This window comes from Nesoenas mayeri (genome assembly GCF_963082525.1).
Source record: "Nesoenas mayeri genome assembly, chromosome: 1".
Lineage (NCBI taxonomy): Eukaryota > Metazoa > Chordata > Aves > Columbiformes > Columbidae > Nesoenas > Nesoenas mayeri.
In genome coordinates, this window is record NC_137541.1 from 143,124,861 (window position 1) to 143,145,583 (window position 20,723).

General features: G+C 40.8%; 3 protein-coding genes across 8 annotated transcripts; 2 read left to right on the top strand and 1 right to left on the bottom strand.

Annotated features, from left to right (window-relative positions):
- Positions 1–160: 160 nt before the first annotated feature.
- Positions 161–2,711, bottom strand: TXNL4B (thioredoxin like 4B). Of its 4 annotated transcripts, none has more exons than XM_080339725.1 (4): positions 2,614–2,711; positions 2,108–2,273; positions 1,545–1,696; positions 161–1,100 (listed from the first exon to the last, which is right to left on the bottom strand). In XM_080339725.1, exons 2-4 carry the CDS (start codon positions 2,237–2,239, stop codon positions 935–937), a joined length of 450 nt encoding a protein of 149 aa, XP_080195851.1. In that variant the 5' UTR covers positions 2,240–2,273; positions 2,614–2,711; the 3' UTR covers positions 161–934. The 4 variants fall into 4 exon arrangements, with proteins under 4 accessions (XP_080195851.1, XP_080195853.1, XP_080195852.1 ...); XM_080339727.1 differs by having other exon boundaries at positions 2,661–2,679; XM_080339726.1 differs by having other exon boundaries at positions 2,539–2,668.
- TRMT10C (tRNA methyltransferase 10C, mitochondrial RNase P subunit) lies at positions 2,651–7,150 on the top strand. Of its 2 annotated transcripts, none has more exons than XM_080339672.1 (2): positions 2,651–2,763; positions 5,258–7,150. In XM_080339672.1, the coding sequence occupies exon 2, from the start codon at positions 5,289–5,291 to the stop codon at positions 6,534–6,536; it is 1,248 nt and encodes a 415-aa protein (XP_080195798.1). In that variant the 5' UTR covers positions 2,651–2,763; positions 5,258–5,288; the 3' UTR covers positions 6,537–7,150. The 2 variants fall into 2 exon arrangements, with proteins under 2 accessions (XP_080195798.1, XP_080195797.1); XM_080339671.1 differs by lacking the exon at positions 2,651–2,763 and adding an exon at positions 2,764–2,903.
- Positions 7,151–8,711: 1,561 nt separating this feature from the next.
- On the top strand, positions 8,712–17,777 carry PCNP (PEST proteolytic signal containing nuclear protein). Of its 2 annotated transcripts, none has more exons than XM_080339691.1 (5): positions 8,712–8,812; positions 12,382–12,602; positions 14,545–14,619; positions 14,980–15,035; positions 15,997–17,777. In XM_080339691.1, the coding sequence occupies exons 1-5, from the start codon at positions 8,758–8,760 to the stop codon at positions 16,124–16,126; spliced, it is 537 nt and encodes a 178-aa protein (XP_080195817.1). In that variant the 5' UTR covers positions 8,712–8,757; the 3' UTR covers positions 16,127–17,777. The 2 variants fall into 2 exon arrangements, with proteins under 2 accessions (XP_080195817.1, XP_080195818.1); XM_080339692.1 differs by lacking the exon at positions 8,712–8,812 and adding an exon at positions 11,101–12,358 and having other exon boundaries at positions 12,434–12,602.
- Positions 17,778–20,723: the final 2,946 nt, after the last annotated feature.

A 20,723-nucleotide genomic window follows, 5' to 3' on the forward strand; every position in this document is an offset into this window, starting at 1 on the left:
GAAGTAATTTATGTTTTAAAGCCAGGTAAAACAGTGATATTACTGGGCATGAGCTGCTATAGAAATACAATATTCCAGCAACCTGCAATTACTCAACTGATGCAAAAGAATGACATTTCTATTTCCTTTCAGTTTTTTAATTTTAGACAGAGGTGGGGAATAGAGAGTTTTTAAATGTCCATACTCAAGGTTTGCAAATTACACAATTTACAAATAACCTTTAAAGCAAATATAAACAAAACAGTTATTATTAATTTCCTGTTTAATGCTCTGGGAATTGAAAGGGCTCGGTGGCTGCAAAAGAGCTTTGAAGGATGACAAAATCTTGTCCTACACCTTCAGTTCCCATCTCAGTCAAAAAAATAGTTGAATAGTAATACTGGGTGCCAGAGGAAGAAAAAAAGTGTCAACTTCTTTTTGTGTTTTTATCCATTTGATTGCAGTTCTCTCTAATACTGTTTGAAAAAGCTTCTGTCCTGTTGTACAGTAACTGGTAAATGTGTAAAATTCTGTTGGAAAGGCACAGTTAATTGAACGCTCTTGAGAGCAAGGATACCTTTTAAATAGAGGTTTACTGTTATTAAATCTGAATAAAAATGGTACTGAACAGACAACAGACTATCCAGTGCTTTAGTTTGCTTAGTAAAGTTGCGCTGGAGATGCTGTCATTGAGGGTGCATGCCTGTTTTTTAGGTGCTGGTCAGCATGCAACTCCAAGAATAGTCACTTGTGTGGATTCTATACATGAACATTTAGCTTTATTTATGAGAGAAGTACAAGGTGACAGAATGTCTGTCTTCAGAAGATCAATATGATCCTTCAACATAAACATTCAAACTGTCCCACGCTGTCAGAGGTGGCTAAAAATATTTGGAGAAAAAGAGGGATCTAGAACATCAGCCATTTCTGTAATTCTTTATCTCAGATCAAGCCATTAAATTCCTTGGTAGAGAAGGTCATATTTAGGAATGTTCTTAGGGTCAATAGGACTTCTCACAATCAGCTTTCCACGCATTGCTCCACGGTAAATCACTTCAATCAGATCTATAAAGTCTTGCTTTGTTTTGAAGCTTCCTACAAATTTGGTATGATCTGGAGACCTAAATATAAGCATAAGATGAAGGTAGAATTCTGAGGTTAAAGTGTTCATAGTGAAAACACTTAAAGACAAGAAAAGATGTATAATGAAATCAGGGGTTCTGATTTAGTCATTCTGTAAGAATGAACTGCACTGGTAATGGCATAACCAAGTCAGAGTATACTGGACCTCCAAAGTCCAAAAAGGCGCAGTATCACATCTAAGACTTTAACCATACTATTTTTTGCAGCCAGGCATGCTTCACAGCTGACACCTACTTAATGCATCAGAGCGTATGTCAAAATACTTATTATTTTGTCGTTCTGCGTTCCTACAGCTTTCTCAATGTAGATGCTAGTAATAACTTTATAATTTTCAAACATTACCTTCCCCAGGCATGGTAACATAGAGAAAAGACCGATAATTCTTACAGACATAACAGATAATGCCAAGTAGGATAACATACCCATAATCAACCTTCATGTGTTGTCCATTGAAGAAAAATACAGTAGATGGAATATAACTGATATCAAAATACTGGGTGTACACTGGAACCTTGCTCACATCCACCAGGTAAATTACTGCCATTTTACTTAGGTCATGAGCTGTCTTTGCAAGCTGAAAAGAGAAAGATGGATGACAAATGGATTGAGACACATGAGGAAAAAAGGGTGGCAAGCTTTATAAAGCACATTCCCCTTATGTCTTATCAGTTCAAGCAGAGCTAGAATATCGCATCACTTTGTACACCCACTAAAAAAATATAAACATTTGCTTAATTTTCAAACCATTTTATGAATATAGTACAGGGTGTTCCAAAATGATGGACTCAATTTCAAATCACTATATCTCTGAAACTGGGTCCATCTTTTTAAAATACCCTATATTATTTCTTTTTACAATTCACGGTCACCAAAATTTTTATGTGAAACATGATTATCCAAGCAAAACAAATTATATTCTCTTGTATGCAACACGTATACTAGCAGACTTTATTAAAAAAAAAAAAAAAAAAAAAATTGCTCTTACAATATCATCAAGCTGCAGACAAACAGCATCATTATCTCTTCCAAACCGGAGAACTAAAACCTTCTCGGCAACGCTTTTTATTGCCTGATCCACTTCCCTCTTACAGGTCAGCTGGGGCAGCAGAAAACTCATCCCGACAGACCACGGCTTCCACTAATATCCCTACCTGATGGTTAGAAAACAGAACAAGAAACAAACATAACCAAACAAAAAGACAACCTCTGTCAAAAATCATATAATTTTGTTTTCTTTTTTTTTAAATAGCATGGAGAAAAAGAAATGACCGAGCAGCACAGCGGGCTGACAAACCTCTCGGGTTCCACCGCCGGCCCAGCGGGGCGACAGGGCCCAGGTGCCACCCCCTGCGCCAGCCCTAACGGCCCCCAGCCGGCAGAGCCTCGCTCCCCACAGGGGCAGCGGCAGGCCCTCACCGGCAGCCTCCTTCAGGGCATGGAGCCTCCCCGCAGGGCCCCGGTGCAGACCGCCCCGCCGGCCCGGGGAATCACCGTAGCCCACGGAGCCCTGCTGTGAAGGGAGGAAACAGCGCCGGAACCTCCGCCATGCAGCCGCGGAACCCTGAGGCGACAGCCAACGTACACGGCGCCGCACCCGGACAGGAAGGCCCCTCCTTGCGCATGCGTAGGCTGCTCGCTGAGGTGAGGCGGGGAAGGCGGCGACGTTGATGCCACTACAGGGTGGCCGTTAGTTGCATGTGCCGCCCCGAGGGGTGCGGCTGCTCCCTTCCCGGGTGGTACGAGACGGAGGCCAGGCGGACTGGAGCGCGGCCGGAGCTCGGGCAAGTTGCGGTTGCAGCTGCTGGAGGGGGAGGCCTCTCCCGCCTCGTGCTTTCTGCCACTGGGGGTACCGGCGAGAGATTCACCCGGGGCGCTGGAGGGCCCCGTCACGCTCCTCTCCTCGTCCCGCCGGTGTTTTCGGTGACCTTGGGAGCGCCCTCTCGCTTCCCCGCCGTGCCGCACAAACCGGCTTTCCTCGGCGGGCGCGGGTCGGGCCTGCGGCGCGGTGCCCCGAAGGCCGCGCTTCCCCGCCACGCCACGCCGCAGTCTGGGGGAGCAGGCCGTGCCGGTGTCCCCGGGAGGGCTGTGGGGCACAGCGCGGGGCCTTGAGGTGTTAACGAGGTTGTCGTGGTTCGGTTCAGTTGTGGGCTTGTTTAAAAGTCGTTAAGGAGCCGGTAGTGCCGCCCTCCCGGCAACAGCCGCGTCGCTGTTCACCCTGCTGCTCTGGTCTGCTGCCCACAAGGCCTTTCAGCCCACGGCTTTACTGTGGCCAGGCTTGCGGACAGCCACGTGTGGGCATCTGTGCTGGGGAAAGCAGACGAATTATTCTGTCTCTGAAGTAACAGTGAAGTGCTTTCTGTGCCTGGGATTACGGTGAAGTCCTGCTAAAAACAAACAAACAAACAAAACCCCAAACATTAATCAGTCCTACAAATCTAGGTTCTTCAAAGACATTTAGAGCAATTCTTGCAGTAGTAACATGGCATGTTGGACACGGAAAGGCAACTTGGCTTTTATCAAAAGCTGTCATCCAGTGTTCAGGTTGTGTAAATCTGCCTTTCCACTATTGACTTAATTGGAGCTCCAATAACATAAGTTAATTGAGGGACTGATCACTTGATTTCTCCAAGTTCATAGAATGTAATTACAGTATCATAAAATGTATGCCAGTTCATATAATGTTTCCTAATAATATACTGCTCTTTCTGTGAATCTCCATCTGGGCTTGTAAATGTGTGTATATATATTTATATATATATATACACAACACTAAAATTAGATTTAACTTGTTCTTCTGTATATCAAATTGTTTTCAGGTGGTAAGTTATTAGGGAGATTATGAATTTTGCTTTCAAGATTTGCAGCTAATTTTTACATTTTGGCTAAATCATGTTTTCTCAAACATTGAAATGGCACTGATTTTGCTTAAGTAAGTGTGCATAGGAAAAGGAAAATATCATGCATTCTTTGGTGGTTTTCTTTCTGCAGACCTTTTATATTTAAATGCAAGTGTGTATTAAATTAATGGGACTGTGTGTTTCATGTCCTCAGGTTTATGTGCCAACATCAACTTTACAGGAAATTTAGCAAAAAGAAAAAAGATGGTCTCTTCCTATACTAGTTGATTTTTTCTTCCACCTCATCTTTCTAGGAGGTGTCCAGTGAATTGAGCATGGAAATTCATTTGGGTGGGATGACAAGTAGCTTTTTTTCCTTTCTCCACCTCCTGGTTCACTGTCCCTGAGATCAGTGCTCTGATTTTGCTCATGAAGCAGCCATGTGAATGCTTGAACGGCTGAGAGAGCCAGAAACCAGGGGCTCAGGGAACATCAGAGTGCCTTCAATGGCCGTAGTGTTGGCTTAGCAAAACGATACCATTGGTAGTTTCAGCAGTTCCACTGACCTGCAATGTGGAAGGGCATAGAAGTGGAAAAACTATAGTACTGAAGTTTACAAATAGAGCTTTCCCAAAATACAATGGTAAGAGCAAAAATGTGATACAGAGTTGTTCAGACGATGTTACAAAATGAAGCATCTTTTCCATTTTCACAGTATGGGTAAATTAGGTAGGCACCTCTGGATGTGGATAAAAATATTTTTGGACTCCATGCAGCATTTTGCTTGCTTTGACTGTGAAGGTTCTTACTTGTCATGATCAGAGGGCTGGAACACCTCTCCTGTGAGGACAGGCTGAGAGAACTGGGGTGATTCAGCCTGGAGAAGAGAAGGCTCTGGGGAGACCTTATTCGTGGCCTTTCAGTACTTACAATGGACCTATAAAAAGGATGGGGACAGACTTTTTAGCACCTTTGAATGTCCCTTCCAACCCAAAATATTCTATGATTCTAATTTATGTAGATCTCAGAAAACACTTGAAGGTTGTTTGACCACATTTTTAATTGCTACACTCACGTGTAGCAGTTTTAAGCAGCAGAGCTAACTATGTGTATTCACAGCAGTGCCACATACACTGTTTTATTTAGAAAACAGTAGAAAATAGTGGAAGCAGGAATTTGTAATATTCTCCAATAAGTAAGTTATTGTCTGTCAGTGTTACTAAAGGTGAAAATCTCTGTGTGTTTTCTTTATGATTTCTGACAAGTTGTTATTTTTCCCTCTTATTGGTATTTTGCAGATAAGTGTTTGAACACGGCACATGTCTAAGTATGCAGTCTGCTAATATGCTTCTGAAAAAAATTGTAAGAAGTTCTGTCCTTCCATTTGGTGCACAACATGGGATGAAAAAGGATTTCTTTCTACTCACTAGAACATTGAGTTTATCACCTTCCCTGAAGCAGGACAATTCATGCAATCCCACAGAAAAACTAGATTTAGATGCGTGGAAGAAGGTAATGAAGTCTGGGTTGCAAGAAGAAGTCAGTGACATGGTCTCTGAGCATAAGGAGCTTTCCACTTTGACTGCTGCACGTGAGATTTTGGAGATGTGGAGACTAGCTGGCAGATTGGTTCCAGAAAGTATCAGTGAAGAACAGTTAAAAACCTTTATGGAATGTCCTTCCAAGTCAGCAAAAAAGAAGTATTTAAAATATTTGCATCTCAAAGAACTCCACAAGAAAAATGAGATAAGAAAGATGGAGGAGAAAAGGGAAAGGAGGCTGAAAACACAAGAGCAAGGTTCAAAACCTAACGAGACCAAAAGGAATTCATTCATGTGTTTGTGGGCCAACGGTATGGACAGAGCATACAGTTGGAGGGTTGCTCAGTCTATGGTCTTTGGCCAACCTCTAGTATTTGACATGTCTTATGAAAAAGATATGTCCATCCGAGAAGTTGCAAACACAGTGAGACAGTTAGTGTTCAGTGAAGGCTGCAATCGAAAATCTGCAGATCCCTTCCACATCCACTTCTGTAACTTGAAAGATGACAGCCTCTATCATAGGGAATTCATCAAGCATTATAGCAAGGCATGGGACAAATTGCTTGTCACTGTAACAGAACAGTGCTACACAGAAATCTTTCCAAAGGAGAAGCTGATTTATCTGACTGCTGATTCTCCTAAAGTAATGAAAACGTTCGATCATGATAAAATCTATATTGTTGGGTCAATGGTTGACAAAAGCATAAAAACAGGAGTCTCCTTAGCACGGGCAAAGCGATTGGGGCTGGAGACCGCGGCCCTTCCATTGGAGAAGTACTTGCTTTGGAATACTGGTGCCAAAAATCTCACACTGGATCAAATGATGCATATTTTATTAACCCTGAAAGATACTGGAGACTGGAAGAAGGCTCTGGAATTTGTTCCAAAAAGGAAATATTGTGGATTCGTAAGCAAGCCGGTGCATGAACTAAAAAAAACTTTAAACTTGATCAACACACTTAAACTTGGAAAGAAGCAGGAAGAAGTAAGGAAGCAATTTGCCAAGAACTACTCAAAGAAGTTAACGCAAAAGTAGAGTGACGGAGAAGAGAATGATTTATTATGAACAAACTGTGCTCTTGAATGCTCCAGTTTTTTGGGACTCTTGGAACTGTATTGAGCTCTTTAAACATGACTTTGTTTGTTAATTTTGACCATTGTTAGGGATTTTTTTTTAACACCTTAGTATTCCAACTGTTTGAGTTTATTCAGACATTATCGAAATTCTGTAAGAGAAATGAGATAATTGGTTCTAAAAAACTACTCTGCACAAAGAATATCAGTCTGTTCAGTTGAATCATGCTGGGACAAGGCTGACTATAACTGAAAGCAGAGGTTGTTCTTAAGAGAATACCTCAGTGGTTTGAGTTTGGAGGTGAAGGCCATCCACATTCTTACTCTAAAAGGTTAGCTAAGAAGAAGCAGAATAGACATTTCCCCATGACTTCCTGAATCCTCTTTTGGTGTGTAGATGAACTGACTTTTGATAGTTGAACTAAAAACAAATGGTTAAAGCCCAGCACGAATTTGGGGCGTTGCATGATTTGTTTCCGGGTGTTCTATCTGGCATGAATCAAGTGCCTGTTTGGAAGGAATAATCCAAATTTTCTTGACTCTGACAAAAAAAATACCTTATACACTTCTATGCAAGACAGAATGCCTGTGTTTTCAGTCCATGTAACATAGATTTTCTAAAGTGCTGGAACTTTTGAGGTGATGTACAGTCCTGTTGGTCGATAGTTAGAGGAGCACAGATTGCTGTGTAATGTTTCTTGCTGCTGAAAATATATTGATTGTGCTCTGTGAAATCCTGTGTTCACACTGCAGAGCTACAATGGCCGTGTCGTTTAGTACAGTTCTTAACTGCTGTCTGCAGGGGAGGAAGAGAGATTTCTTGGTGTCTTTACAGGCACTTAAATCTTTTCGATTTAGTCTAGTTGACTGCCCTGATGCTTAAAGTCACTGATGGCAGATGGTGGCTTTTGTCCTGAAAATTCAAAAACTATTGAGTGGAGAATGTAATTTTGAAGAGCAGGCTCCAAATGTACTTGGGGTTAGTGATGATCTGTTTCCTATTGTGAGGAGGAGTTGGAAGGCAGAGGATGCACTACTCTAGTCCTGCTCTTCACCGCCTGGGAAATGTGTGGGCCTCCAGGTGTGGAGAACCTCTCCCTGCTTTGGAGAAAGACCCGCTGGGCTGGGTGAGGGTGGACAGCACGCAGAGCTTCACCCCAGCGTGTGGGGAGCAGCCTCCCCATGTCATGTTGAGCCCTTGCCTGCAAGGACTGGCTGTGGGGAGGGTGTGGCTGCCATGCTCAAACAGCCACTCTTTTCCTTATGTGGAGACAACATGGGGCTGTGCCTCCTGTTATTTGCTGTTTCTCCATAAAAATGGCATCTTCTGGTCTGGGAACTGGCTTTTGCTTTGGGGAGGGGAAAAAAAAAATGACATCGTTGCTCGCTTGAGCTCAGGTTGGTGAAACATCGAAGCCCAAGTCATGAGGAGCGGCTGAGGGAACTGGGGCTGTTTATTGTGGAGAAAAGGAGCTGAGGGGAGATCTTATCGCTGTCTGCAACTACCTGAAAGGAGGTTGTAGCAGGGAGGGTGTTGGTCTCTTCTCCCAAGCAGCAAGTGACAGGACAAGAGGAAATCGCCTCAAGTTGTGCCAGGGGATGTTCAGATTGGATATTAGGAAACATTTCTTCACAGAAAGGGCTGTCAGGCATTGGAACAGGCTGCCTAGGGAAGTAGTGGGGGGACCATCCTTGGAGGTGTTTAAAAGACGCAGAGACGAGGTTCTTAGGGACATGGTTTAGTGCCAGTTAGGTTATATATATATATTTTATATATATATATATAACTATATATAAAAATACTCGATGATCTTGATCACCTCTTTCAACTGAAATTACTCTGATTCTGTAAACCACGAGCGGCGCCAGCGAGCACGACAGCTCCCAGCGCTGCCTGCGGACGCAATTCACCTGAACATCAGTGACGCGGGGCTTCTGCGTGAAACGTCTGAGGGGCGGGGGGTAACGTTGAGCCTCCAGCCCCCAACCCCGCGGAAATTCCTCCGCGTCGCGCCACTCGCCCTCAACGGCCTACCTGCGTCATTCGCGCTGCGCCGTGTGGAAGGCGTGGCCGCTCTAGCCTCCGCCCGCGCTTTCTCTATGGTCGGGGGGAGGGTCGAGGGAGGGAAGCGCCGTGGCGGAGCGACGCGCATGCGCGGCGCGGGAGGTGGAGGCGGGGGAAGATGGCGGACGGCAGAGCTGAGGGGAAGAAGGCGAAGCGGCCGCAGCCCGGAGGAGGTGAACATGTAGCGCCTCTCGCCGCGTAGCTGCGGGGTGGGCGGGGGGCCTGGGCCGGTCCCCCGGGGGAGTGTGTGGGGGGTCCGGGAGTGGTGTCCCCGGCCGGGCAGGCCTGAGCTGGGCCGTGGCCGGCCCTGCAGGGAGAGGGGGCGGCCCGAGCCTGGGCGGGCTGCGCTGGAGGAGAGGCCGAGGTCTAGGCCCGCTGTTCTCACGCCTGAGGCTTAGCCTCATCCTTACAGGAGTTTTCTTTTTTAAGAAAATTAACAGCTTTTCCTTGTCCACCTGAATGCGTTCACTCTCTCTAAAAAAAAAAAAAAAAATATATATATATATATACACGGAATACTTTTGCCGTGTATTTAGAGAAATTTGACTGTTGCTTCTGGTAAGGATGAAGACAACACCATAAAGACTAGCTGTTAGCAGCTGTGGTACCTTCTTTAAAATGGGTATAGTGAGTGTTCCTTATCTGCTGTTTTAAGCATCCTGGGGTTTTTGCTTGGCAGCAATCTGCAAGTTTTCTGTTTGTTTTATTTTGTTTATATTATGACTGGACATCCCTGTCATATTCTGTACTACTTATTATCAGTTCTCCTAAAGTTTTTAATCATATATTTCATTACTTTCTTTCTCTGACTTAAAATTCAGAAGACAGTGCCTTTGCAAAGATGAAGCTGATGAAGCTTCCTTTTTTTTTTTTTTTTGATCTGTTGAAAGGTTAAATCACACTTGTAAACCAATTAGGATAGACTCAGCAGTGAATATTATTTCTGATTAATCACTAAAATATGAACAGTTGCCTGTGGACTTGATTTTAGGTAGTTCCTTGATTCTTAGTTCTCTGGTTTTTGGTTGGTTGGTTTGGGGTATTGGAGGTTTGTGTGTGTGTGTTGTTGGTTTTTTGTTTGTTTGGGTTTTATTTTGTACCAGTAATACTGTAACTGGACAGCATCATTATATCAGGTATCCATACTGTCTTCTGTACTGTTTGATGTGCTGGAACATGATTTTAATGATTTCCCCTAAGAAAGGATAATTCATCTGTGATGATTTTTGAGAACAATTTAGGGTGTTCAGCTTTTGCCAAGATCAGTGGGGTTTACCTTGAAGTTAACTTAGTTGTGAATGGTTTGTTCCCACCACTGCCAATGATCGCACTCCCAAGGGCAAGAGATCCTGAAGTGCTGTGCAACTAGTGCTGTCAGTATTGTTACTTAAACCACCTAGATAGTGGAAGTTATCCACTTAAATAATCCTTATTCATACTCAAGAGAAAAACTAATCTGTGAAATAGGGCAGCTTTTTGGTACTGTGATTCATGAAAAGCATCCTGGTCAGACTAGTTTTCAAAATAGTAGTGGTGTTTTGCATAGGTGAAGTGTGACATCCTTGACATCGCTAGGAAAAAAAAAAAGAAGCCTTAATGTCTTGAAAAATGGGTACGCATTGGCATGGGAGATGGGAGAGACCTGTTTAATGGATAATATATGTCTGCATTTCTAACTGTTGCCTGCAGAAATAGAACACCACAACATCTTGGTTCCCACCTACCCCAATTGTCCTACACCCTTTATAGCTCCTTCAGGAATTAAGCGTATTTCTTTCAGCAGTCTACTGTTCCTAAGTGTAGTGTAGTAGGAGTAACATTCAGAATCCTGTGACGCTAGGAGCTGATTTTGAGAGAGAAGCTATCTAATATTTTGGTGAGAAAACAGATGTGGATAGATTGTGTTAGAATTCATCTCATCTCATGCCTAGCAGTATTCTAGAATTTGCAGTCAAAACAAGTTAGCTGTAGTGTAATTAGCTTCAAGCTAGCATTAGCTTAGGAAACTGGACTGTTCCGGTATTCCCTGAGATATAGGCTGCTGTGAATTTTGTATCTTATAAAAAAAGATGACATTTAGGCCCATGGTTCTAACACTTTGAAGGCAAATGAATCTTCTACCTACCCTCAAATCACCTTACAGTCTCTAGTGTACCTAGACTGGACTTGAATATTCCGTGTAATGTGATTTTGTGGACTAGCTGTGAAGAGCTTCTCATAGCCTTGCAGACTGTTGTTTGGGAAACTGCTAAGACAGCAAGCAGTACCCAAGGCCACTTGTGTAAATTTTGCTCGTTTCCCTTTCCTCCTTTGTTTGTCACTTTTATATCTATATTTTCTGGGTCAAATTTCTAGTGGTGTGGATTAGTACCATTTTTAATAGAGTGAAACTGATGAAAGTGTTTATGTGGGTTTTTTGTGTGTTTTGGTTTGGGTGGGGGGTTGGGGGTGATCTGCTATGTTTCCAAAGGTGCATAATAAATCCATTTTTGTTCCAGTCACTTATTATCTTGATGGCTAGAAAGTGGGGTAGAAAGGGTATGTTCTGCTGCTTTGTGAAATAGCAGGAAAAAAAATATATATAGATGATGTCCCTATTTTTTCTTTCTCCCGATGTTTGCTTCCCTTTTTTCCCTCTCAGAGCTACAGTATTGTTGACTCCCAGTTCAGACTAGCTTCTCTATCATTGCTCTATCTGACTTAATAGCTTTTTGCTGTTAAGAGAGCAGTGCAAAGAGCTTTCTTCCCTGCTGGTCTTAGTTCACTGTGCATGGAGGGTCCTGTTCTCTACTATGATATAATGAGGAACTGGTGCTAGCTCCAGTTTTACTTATACAGATTGTATGGGCACTTCCCTGGCCATTCCCCAATGCATGTTTTTTTTTGTTGATGTTGTTGTTTGTTGGTTTTGTTTTGTTTTATTTTCCTTCTGCTACTGCAGTGATTTGCTCATTGCAGCAGCAGAGAAATGTATTTTTACTGAAGCATTTACTATGTTCAGTATGAGTTTTCCAAGGACGCCTTTGTCTCTTGGTGTAGCTGAAGAAGCTGAGTGTATAGGAATGAAAATGTGATTTGAGTGTTTTTTCTCTGTGGATCATTGTTCAGCTGCTATGTTTTACATGACTTTATACAAAACCAGAAAAGATGAAATCTATATATATGTTTTTCTAGTGCTGGTTCCTTCCTCAAGCAGAGCTGGGCAGATTTATTACAGATGAGATGTGGACAAGCAATGACTTGAAACATGATTGAGACAGCCGGCCTCACTGTAGTCACTTCCATGATTTTAGAGTTGTGCCAGACAAGCCTAGAGACTGGCATGGACATGTGTTTGTAGAAATTGAGTAAAATTAATTTTAACTTAGATTATCTACTCTAGATTTGGAATTGGGATTCCAGTTATGAGAGCTTATCTATGACAACTTAAAACCTTAAAAGATTTAGTCATCTACATTTAATTTACTACATGAACTTTGACTTCCGTACTAAATAAAGAGATGATGCCTCAAGATTGTTTTCCTGGCTCATACACAAGAAGTTCTTTACAAGTAGTGGAGTGCTTGCAGTTTCTTCTTCTCTTTGTGTTTTGCTGTCCACTAAATGTACCTTGGTGGAAACTGCTGTCACTAAAATCACCTTACCTATTGCATCCAAAGTATAATGCTTTTTGAGGTTGCTGCTCCCATCAATCTGCTCAGTAAAAATAGCTCATCTTGGTAAGTTGTTTCGACTTCACCAGGACCTGAAGAAGAGGCAGAAAAACCTGTGAAAACTAAGACTGTTTCTTCCAGTAATGGAGGAGAAAGTTCGAGTCGCAGCGCAGAGAAACGGGCAGCTAATGAAGAAGCTGAAGACTTCAACGCAAAGCCTGCTCCTGCCAAAATGTCCAAGTTTGGATTTGCCATAGGCAGTCAGACAGCAAAGAAGGCATCTGCAATATCCATCAAACTAGGAGCAAATGTAAGTTGTCTGGGGGCTTTTAATTTTAGGGCAAGTAAGGCAAAGGGGGAAGTACATTGGGAAGGCTTCCTTGTAGATGGAAAGCCTTGAATTACATGGGGGTAACTTGGATAAAGTTTGAGAAGGCATTGCAGGGCCAGCTAGTCATGCATGTGTAAGTACTTCAAGGTGATTAATACTGGGTCGCTTGTCTCAGGAAGCATAGATGTAAGATGTGATTGAAATGAACTGTAGATCTGTGAACATACAGAATAATTTGGTAATGATATTTGATAAGTCTGGAATAATTTCCTGAGGGAAATAAGCAGACTTGTTAAACTGTTCAGGCTACTTTGAAATGCGTGCTGGGAGCTTTATCGCATTGGATGCTTAAAGCTACAAGAATGCAAATACTGTCCTAGATGGCTTAATAGGTCATCTTCCCCTCCAAAGATCTTATTTTAGTGTGGGGAAGTATAGTTGATTTTCCATGACTTTGCTTGTTCTTTGCAAGGTCAGTACAATTCATTTATACTGTATGCATGAGATGAGGCTTCATTACATAGGTTTCTAAGAATTCTGATTCCCTTTATTGTCTAGTACAACATATCCTTGTGCATGTTCAGATGTGAATCTGATGCTTCTCTTTACTACCAAAGTAGTCCTCTACTGGCTTGGGCAAGGACAAGCCAGATGCTGCCTCTCTATTTAATACAGTTCATTTACACCTCCCACGTACCACTGTGATGGATACATTAAAAATCCTTTCCTGGATTAAATTCAAACAGTGATAGTCTTGCAGCTGCAACGCCAGCATTTTAGAGAACTGCAAAAGATGAAGAGAGTGGTTTCTTATTTTGAGATGGGAGGGAGATGCGGGCTGACAGCGTTCTAGGGTATAAATGCAATCAGGTCAGCTCAGACTTTGGAAAAATTGACAAAGCTGCCTTCTCTGAGCCATTAGTGAGCTCTGATTTCTCATGTAGAAAGATACTTCCAGTGGCAATAAATTTGGCTCAGGATTTCTGGCTCACTGAATTTAGTGGGTGACTGACAGTGCACTGAATTGGACAGTGCTGGAAATTATCTTGTTTCCTTTTAGTCATTTTTACTCCCTTAGTATGTTACCTGTTCCTGTGGAGCTGATGCTTTAAAAAATTGCACAATATTTAGACATTATACCATATTGGTGAAGAATAGCTGTAGGCAGTTGCATAAGGGCTCTACTGCAGTATCAAATTTGAAACCATGAGTGTATATGAAATAATCGCCATTAAAGTCAAAATGGAGGAAGCACTTTATATGATTGATTTAAGTAATTGGTAGTAATGTAGAAGCAAACTGTTACTGATGACTCAATACTTTCTTAGTGGTGTTGAAGTTAATCTTGGTATCTCTGCTGTGTTACATGTAATACTAATATATGCAATAATACTTTTTAAAGGACACATGTTAATCAGACTGTGTGATGCATGCTGATGCTAGTTTAAAAGTGTTGCATTGTTTTAAGCCAGAAAGCTGTTATCTTGTTAAAAGACAATAAAATAAACATATTCATCTGCCTGGCATTGATGGATAAGAATACTCCAGAAGAATAATGGGAACAGGGACATAGTAAAATTTTGAATACCACAACTTATAGAGATTCTGATTCAATTGTTCATGTCATGCACCAGTGGCTGCATAACCCTGCAGTGTGCTAGAAAGTTAAGACTTGTTTGTGGAGAATTGTAATATGAGAGGGCTCGGCTTGCTTTACAGAGAGCATCTTGCACAAATGAGCAGCCATTTTCCTTAGAGAGAAACCTTTATCTGCTTCACTCAGACAAAATGACTTTTCCCCAGCATTGCCCCTTTCAGTGAAGACGTGTGACTTCATTTTATGAAAATATTTAAAATACCAAGGGTAGGTTTTTTTGAGTTAGAAGACTTACTTTACTTATGCATTTGGTTTTTTTTTCAGAAGCCTAAAGAGCCTGTTCCAACTCTTGCTCCAAAAACCCTTTCCGTAGCAGCAGCTTTCAATGAAGATGAAGATGTGAGTAATAAGCCAGTGATAACACAATTTAAAGTACCATTGGTGTGAGTTAGAGGTAGGCAGAGAGACAGGGTCATTTAAAGTTCTATACATAAATGTCATGGATTTTCAACCCAGAAACGTCTTTCTGTTTAAGAATGTACAGCTTTGTAGCTCTGTGTTGGTTCAAGAAATTATTAAGGTGCTGATAACTTTTGGCTGAAATTGAGATGCACAACATAATCTGAATTAGTGGTTGCTTTCTCTGAGCTTGATAGTTTGCTTTCCTGTAGGGCTGTAGTCTGTATTTTATGTTGTCAGGCATTTGAAATGTTTGAAAGATAGCTCCCAGCCACGCTTTAACCTCCTTTCTCTCTGTAGAGTGAACCAGAAGAAATGCCTCCAGAAGCCAAGATGCGCATGAAGAACATTGGAAGGTAAGTCAGCATTTAGGTATGGTTTGGAGAAGGGTGGGTGCATGAGAATATCTCCTCCAGCACAAGTCAGATCTTGCAGGTGATTCAGAAATATAGGAAGATAGAATCGGTTCAGGAGTTTTTCTCCAGAAACAAGACAGTTTTAATACTGATACTTTCAAATGTTTCAGCTGTAGGTTAAAAGTAGTACATTTACATTTGCACTTTTGATGTTATTTGCCTTCTTTCTGAGGAGGAAATTGATTCTATATGAAATAGAAGTTTGTTTTCTTCTTGGAAAAGGAATTACGTGGGAGTTCTTGCTTGCTGCTAAACTTTATAAAATGGAGAACTAGAAAAATACAAATTGGCCTGAAGTAGGGTAGTCTGGTCAGAATTTTAAACTCCTGTGCAAGGGAAAGACAAGAATAATCTCATTCAGAGAGACAAAGAATAAATGCTTGGTTACTTTTAAAACAAATATATAATTCTTCTGCTTGCTACAAATTTGAGACAGTATAGGGCCAATGCTAAAATAAATAGGGACATTTTCAAAGGAGGCTTCCCTTAAATTAGGGATTAATTTTGAGCATATATATATATTTAAAGGTGCTTATCATGATAGACTGCTTTTAAAGTCAGTCCCCTGGAGGCTCACTACTGTTTAGTGTTTTTTTTTCCTCTAGTAGCAAATTTGTATCCTCAATCCTCAATAGGCCTTCCAACAAGTTCTTTGCAGCTGGCAGTGGTTACTGCCACTCCCACCTTCTCTGAGGCCCCATCTCAGAGAGTGTTACAGAGAGATCAGTTCTGTGGCCAAATTACAGTTACTGATAGTGAGGACTCCTGATGTAATGGAAATAATTTTGTGGTAGTTTCTGGTGGGAGGTTGGACTTGAAACTGGTGTATTCAGGGTCATATTGCACAAACTGCTATAGTTGAGCTGACTTTTTCAACTCATCTTGTTTTTACTTTTCACAGGGATACACCAACCTCAGCAGGACCAAATTCCTTCAATAAAGGAAAGCATGGTTTTTCTGACAACCAGAAGCTATGGGAACGAAATATAAAATCTCATCTTGGAAATGTCCATGACCATGAAAATAACTAAATGATGTGGATTGAGAGTTGGGTGTTTGGGGGGAGGGGAGGGTATAACGTTAAAGGAACAGTTTCCTTTTTTAAGAATGGTATGCCTATCTTTGGAGCCACTTTTTTAAGATTTTGAGTGGTACACTAATAACTGAGTTTGAAATTAGAGGTAATTTATGTTTTGTATACAGATTTCAAGGCGTTTGCTAATTTTGTAGTTCCATGTGATTAGTTTCAAAAGGTTACAGATAATAAAGAAATTAGAGTGGTACCTTTTTAAGATTTTTTTTTTTTTTTGGTCAGTAGTTAAGGTGGATAAAAAAGGTTACTGTCTCTTTAATCAGTTTAACATTGAATGCTCTTGCATTCTTATTTCTGGCTCCCTCTTCATAACAGGAGAAACAGTTGACTCCTAGGAATACTGCTAAAGAGAGTGAGCATTGTCTTGTGCTAGAAGTGTTACTGGACTATTAATTTGAATATAAACTTACGCAGGAAATAGTAGGAACCTGTTTGTTTTGTTTTGTTTTTTTCTCCCTGCAGTCACCTTTTGTTAAGTCTCTGCAAACTAGGAATTATGTTGCTCTGAGTGGCTCTGGTTACTTAGCTCTAATTTTGTTTAAAACTTCATGTAGGATGTGTAACCCTCTGTGGCCTGTTTCGTCCTAAGGAAATGGGCTTTGTCTGTATATTAGATACAGTCTGTAAAGAATATTCACTGCAAAGGTAAATCAGTATTTTCACTGTGCTCCTCTTAAATCATTAGCCTTGAGTATTGCTTGTTAGCATTTCCTCATGGTACACAAAAGCCACCACCAAAAAGACAAGCTAATGTACGTTAAGCTTCACGTTTGGTTGGAATATTTTTCTTTACTATGCCTAGAAGGAATAAAAGCCACACCAAAAATCAGTAACTCACTGCTTAAGTATGAAAAATCACAGATGCACTTTCCCTGTCTTGCCATTTAAAACAAAATGCTTTGATGCCTGTGACTCGGTGGACACTATCAGGTTAAAGACGAATACTGTATTTGCAGTCCTAACTCTTCTAACAAGTGCCAGCTTCAGAAATAAAACCTTTTCTTACATGCCTGCATTTTGCATTTTCAACAGTGACATTAATCTGGTCAATTTAATTGTCTAGCTTTCATACTGCACAACAGTGCTGTAGGATTTCAAACCTAGTAACAACTGTCTAAATTTCAGTCTAATTTAGATTGCATATTTTAAAAAACGTTTTACTAGCAGAACTGGTTATACAGAAAGTTCTCACCAGCAACAGCACCTTCCCACCTCGCAAGCACACATAAGGTTCTTTATAAACTCAAATACCTGATAATGTCGACCACTAAATCAATTGCATCCTGGAACTGGTCATGGAATTCAATATGTTAATTGCTTTCATCCTCCCTTTAAAGCCTTTCTTTATGATAAAGTTGAACCTGCAAGTGCAGAAAGGAAAGTGCATCTTAAGCCTATTTTTTTTTTATTATTATGATTTTAGGAAAGCTCTGACCACTTAGACTTTTGAGTTTGTAAGTTCTAAAAAATATTTTTTTTTGTATTTTTGTATTGTATGTGTAATCTTTTTTCTTTTGAAGTCTGATGCAGTTGAATACCTGTAACTATTTTCTTTAAAAGCCTTGTTATAAACGTCACATAAAAACATATACATTATTTTTTTTTTTCCATAGCAGAAACCTTTGGTTTATTTTAAAACAAAACACACTTACAAAATTGACTTTCGGGACTTCCAAAACTGATTTGGGCATTACTGGAATCAGCAAGGCAAGATGAAGCGTTTACTTTTCACTTATTTTTATCACATGGTTATGTTTGTTGAAATAAATGCCTTTTAGATAGTGGTAATTCATAGTGAATAACTATTTTATCTTGCTCCTTAGTAGTTACTTGATACTGTCTCAGTCACTTGTGTTAGGAAAAAGCAGAAGGGAACTTAGAGTAAGAATAAGAGAATGATTTTGAGGTCTTTTTTAGTTAACCTGCCACCGATTATGTCTTCCACATCTTTGGCTGAAGGAGACATGAATTTCAACAGAATTTCCTGGTACTTCAGAATCCTTTAGGAAGCTGCTAGGCCAGAATAACCTAGGAAATAACCTTCCATACAAGTAAGAGAGCAGAAGTTATATTTACCTTCCTTACTCCCATGGTCAATAAATGTAATCCTAGACCTTAAGAGAAACTGCAGCAGCTTCTAGGTCTCAGCTGAAGGTGAGCAGAGATCCTGCTTTACTTGATGTATAGGTTCTGTTCCTTCTCAGTGCTTCACAGAAGAAAATTGATCAGGATGGCCTAAATCCATGCAGGACTGAGTGCCTGACAAGCATGATCTTGTAGCTACAAGGGTGTCTGCTGGTGTCTGGTTCTTTCCTGCAAATGGCAGATATTAATCTGAAAAGATTTGTCACAGCACGTTAGGTAGAACTTCACTTTGAAGTTTAGCTTTTTATTTAAAATAGTCATGTCATGGTCTTCACATGCAGATAGTCTGGGGGAGTGGGGAGTGTGTTTTTTGTTGTTGTCATTTTTATAAGAATATTTAGGAATCCTAAAACTCATGGTAAAATACCTGATTTAACTCTCTTAAGTGCTTCCAGGAGATATGCTGAGACCTTTAGCTGCTTAGTATAGCAAGGTATGTATACCTATCAGTGGCTGAAATGTCTATCCATGTAACTTGTGCAGTTTTATCTCTGAAGACTTATGCTTGCTTAGCAGGAAAGCTTTACTGAGCACCTGAGCAGCTTGCAAAGCATTCAAGACATTAGGTGAAGATTTTAGTTATCCAGTAACCTCCTCTATGCTACCCTGCAGTGAGGCTGTTTTTGAGCCTGCTGGGTTGTGAATGGATCCAAATTCATCTAATACTAACTATATTAAAATAGTTTTTAAAAGCCCCCCAGACCAGTGCAGTCAGCTACTAGGGGCAGTGTTTCAGGCAGTCCTGGTTTTAACTGCTTACACACCTAATTTAATCCCTTTAAAAGCATCAGAAGTGCACAGTCCAGATTCTCAGAATCTCTATTTTATCACTAAAAAGAAAGAAATATCCAACCAGCCTGTCTGTAAGGTAAACTGATGGATGCTATTTTAATTTAATGGGCTTACTCCTGTGCCATAGATGACCCAATTGCAGTACTCAGCCAACTTTGACAAAACAAACTGTCACGTCCTAACAACCACCACAGCAGCAGCCACAGCTGCCTTCAGGCCTGTTGGGCTTGATCTCTGTGTCTGCCAGGTGTGTAGAGCATCCCTTTGTCAGAACCCACACGACTGCGCTGAGCTTGGGGTGCTGGGCCTGGCTTTCTCAAAGCTTGCTTTCTGAGGAGACATGGAGGAAGAGTCACCTTTTGAGATGACAGTGGCTTCTGCCTCCTAAAGAGGCAAACTGAGGTTTTAAACTATTGGAAATCACTGGTGTAACTAAAACTCTTGCTAGGCTGCTCTAAGAAGATAAATATGTTTGAAGAAGCAACAGAATTTCAAGAAGGCTTTTTATCTGTGTGGTTAGTAGCCTTAAAAAGTGTTCTGCAAAAAGAGATTTTTTAAAAAAAATTCATTATAAAATTATAAATCGAGGAATGCTGAGCAGTTCTGTCCTTAAGATACTGAAGGGAAGGTTACATTCTAAAATCACCATAATTTGTCTGGTTCCTCTGCCAAGAGACACTAGAGCACCATAAAAACTACTAGCAATTCACTTTTTTAGTTTATCCTATCAACACCTTCCTTATTTTTCCAATTAACGAAGGGATCTCCTCCTGTTCTCTCATTTTGATGTACTGGCATCTTAAGAACTATATAGTGCTTACCTGGGAAAGCTGCTTGTGTTTAATAATTTGGAGCTATTGCCTCAGGGTAGATGCATAGTTGTCCATAGAATTAAAAACATGAAGTGTTACAGTTGAACTCTGTATATAGCATGTTAAATTTCTGTTTATGAACTTTCATTTAAAAGCCTGGAGTGGTGGGACTCCAAGCAACATTTAGTTACCAAAGCAAACCTTTAAACTCTGCAGTGCACACTTTTTGCAGTATGGATACATATATGCTGGCTACCCGTTAGAGTGGGGAAGAGTGGCAGTGACTGTCACAGCTACCAGTTCGAGTATATACTTTTTTTGATTCAGTGGCATATAGTGAGATCTTAGAAAGCTTTGCTAATCTCATTACTTACTTCTTAAATTTGGTTCTTGGGATTGGATATCCTGATGAGACAGATGCACAAATGAAGTGTTTCTGGTTTTGTAGCAAGAGCTCCACTGAAACTCGATGTCATGAGCCTATGTTTGTTTTCCTTGCAGTAAAAGAATATTAATTTAAGGTAATGCAAGTCATAATAAAAACATAATTATCTCTCCTTTCTCCCCCAGCTTTCCATAATTTGTGAACATAGCAGTTGCACATAAAGCGTTGGCTGATGCTCAGTAGCTTGTTATAAAATGATAATTCTGCCTTTGCTTTTGTGAAAGAACTGTGGTAGACTTTTATATTCATATGCACACCAGCCTCCACAATATAGAATTGTAGGCACTGAATAGAGCAGCATAGCTTAAAGAGTAATGGTGAAACTAGCATGTATCTTTGGC

Excerpts from the sequence above, each read along its gene's own strand:
- TXNL4B (XM_080339725.1), bottom strand. The coding sequence starts at position 2,239 with ATGAGTTTTCTGCTGCCCCAGCTGACCTGTAAGAGGGAAGTGGATCAG. Across the intron at positions 1,697-2,107 it reads GTCTGCAGCTTGATGATATT|CTTGCAAAGACAGCTCATGA; the intron begins GTAAGAGCAATT and ends TTCTCTTTTCAG. Across the intron at positions 1,101-1,544 it reads CACATGAAGGTTGATTATGG|GTCTCCAGATCATACCAAAT; the intron begins GTATGTTATCCT and ends GCTTATATTTAG.
- TRMT10C (XM_080339672.1), top strand. The coding sequence starts at position 5,289 with ATGCAGTCTGCTAATATGCTTCTGAAAAAAATTGTAAGAAGTTCTGTC.
- PCNP (XM_080339691.1), top strand. The coding sequence starts at position 8,758 with ATGGCGGACGGCAGAGCTGAGGGGAAGAAGGCGAAGCGGCCGCAGCCC. Across the intron at positions 12,603-14,544 it reads CCATCAAACTAGGAGCAAAT|AAGCCTAAAGAGCCTGTTCC; the intron begins GTAAGTTGTCTG and ends TTTTTTTTTCAG. Across the intron at positions 14,620-14,979 it reads CTTTCAATGAAGATGAAGAT|AGTGAACCAGAAGAAATGCC; the intron begins GTGAGTAATAAG and ends TTCTCTCTGTAG.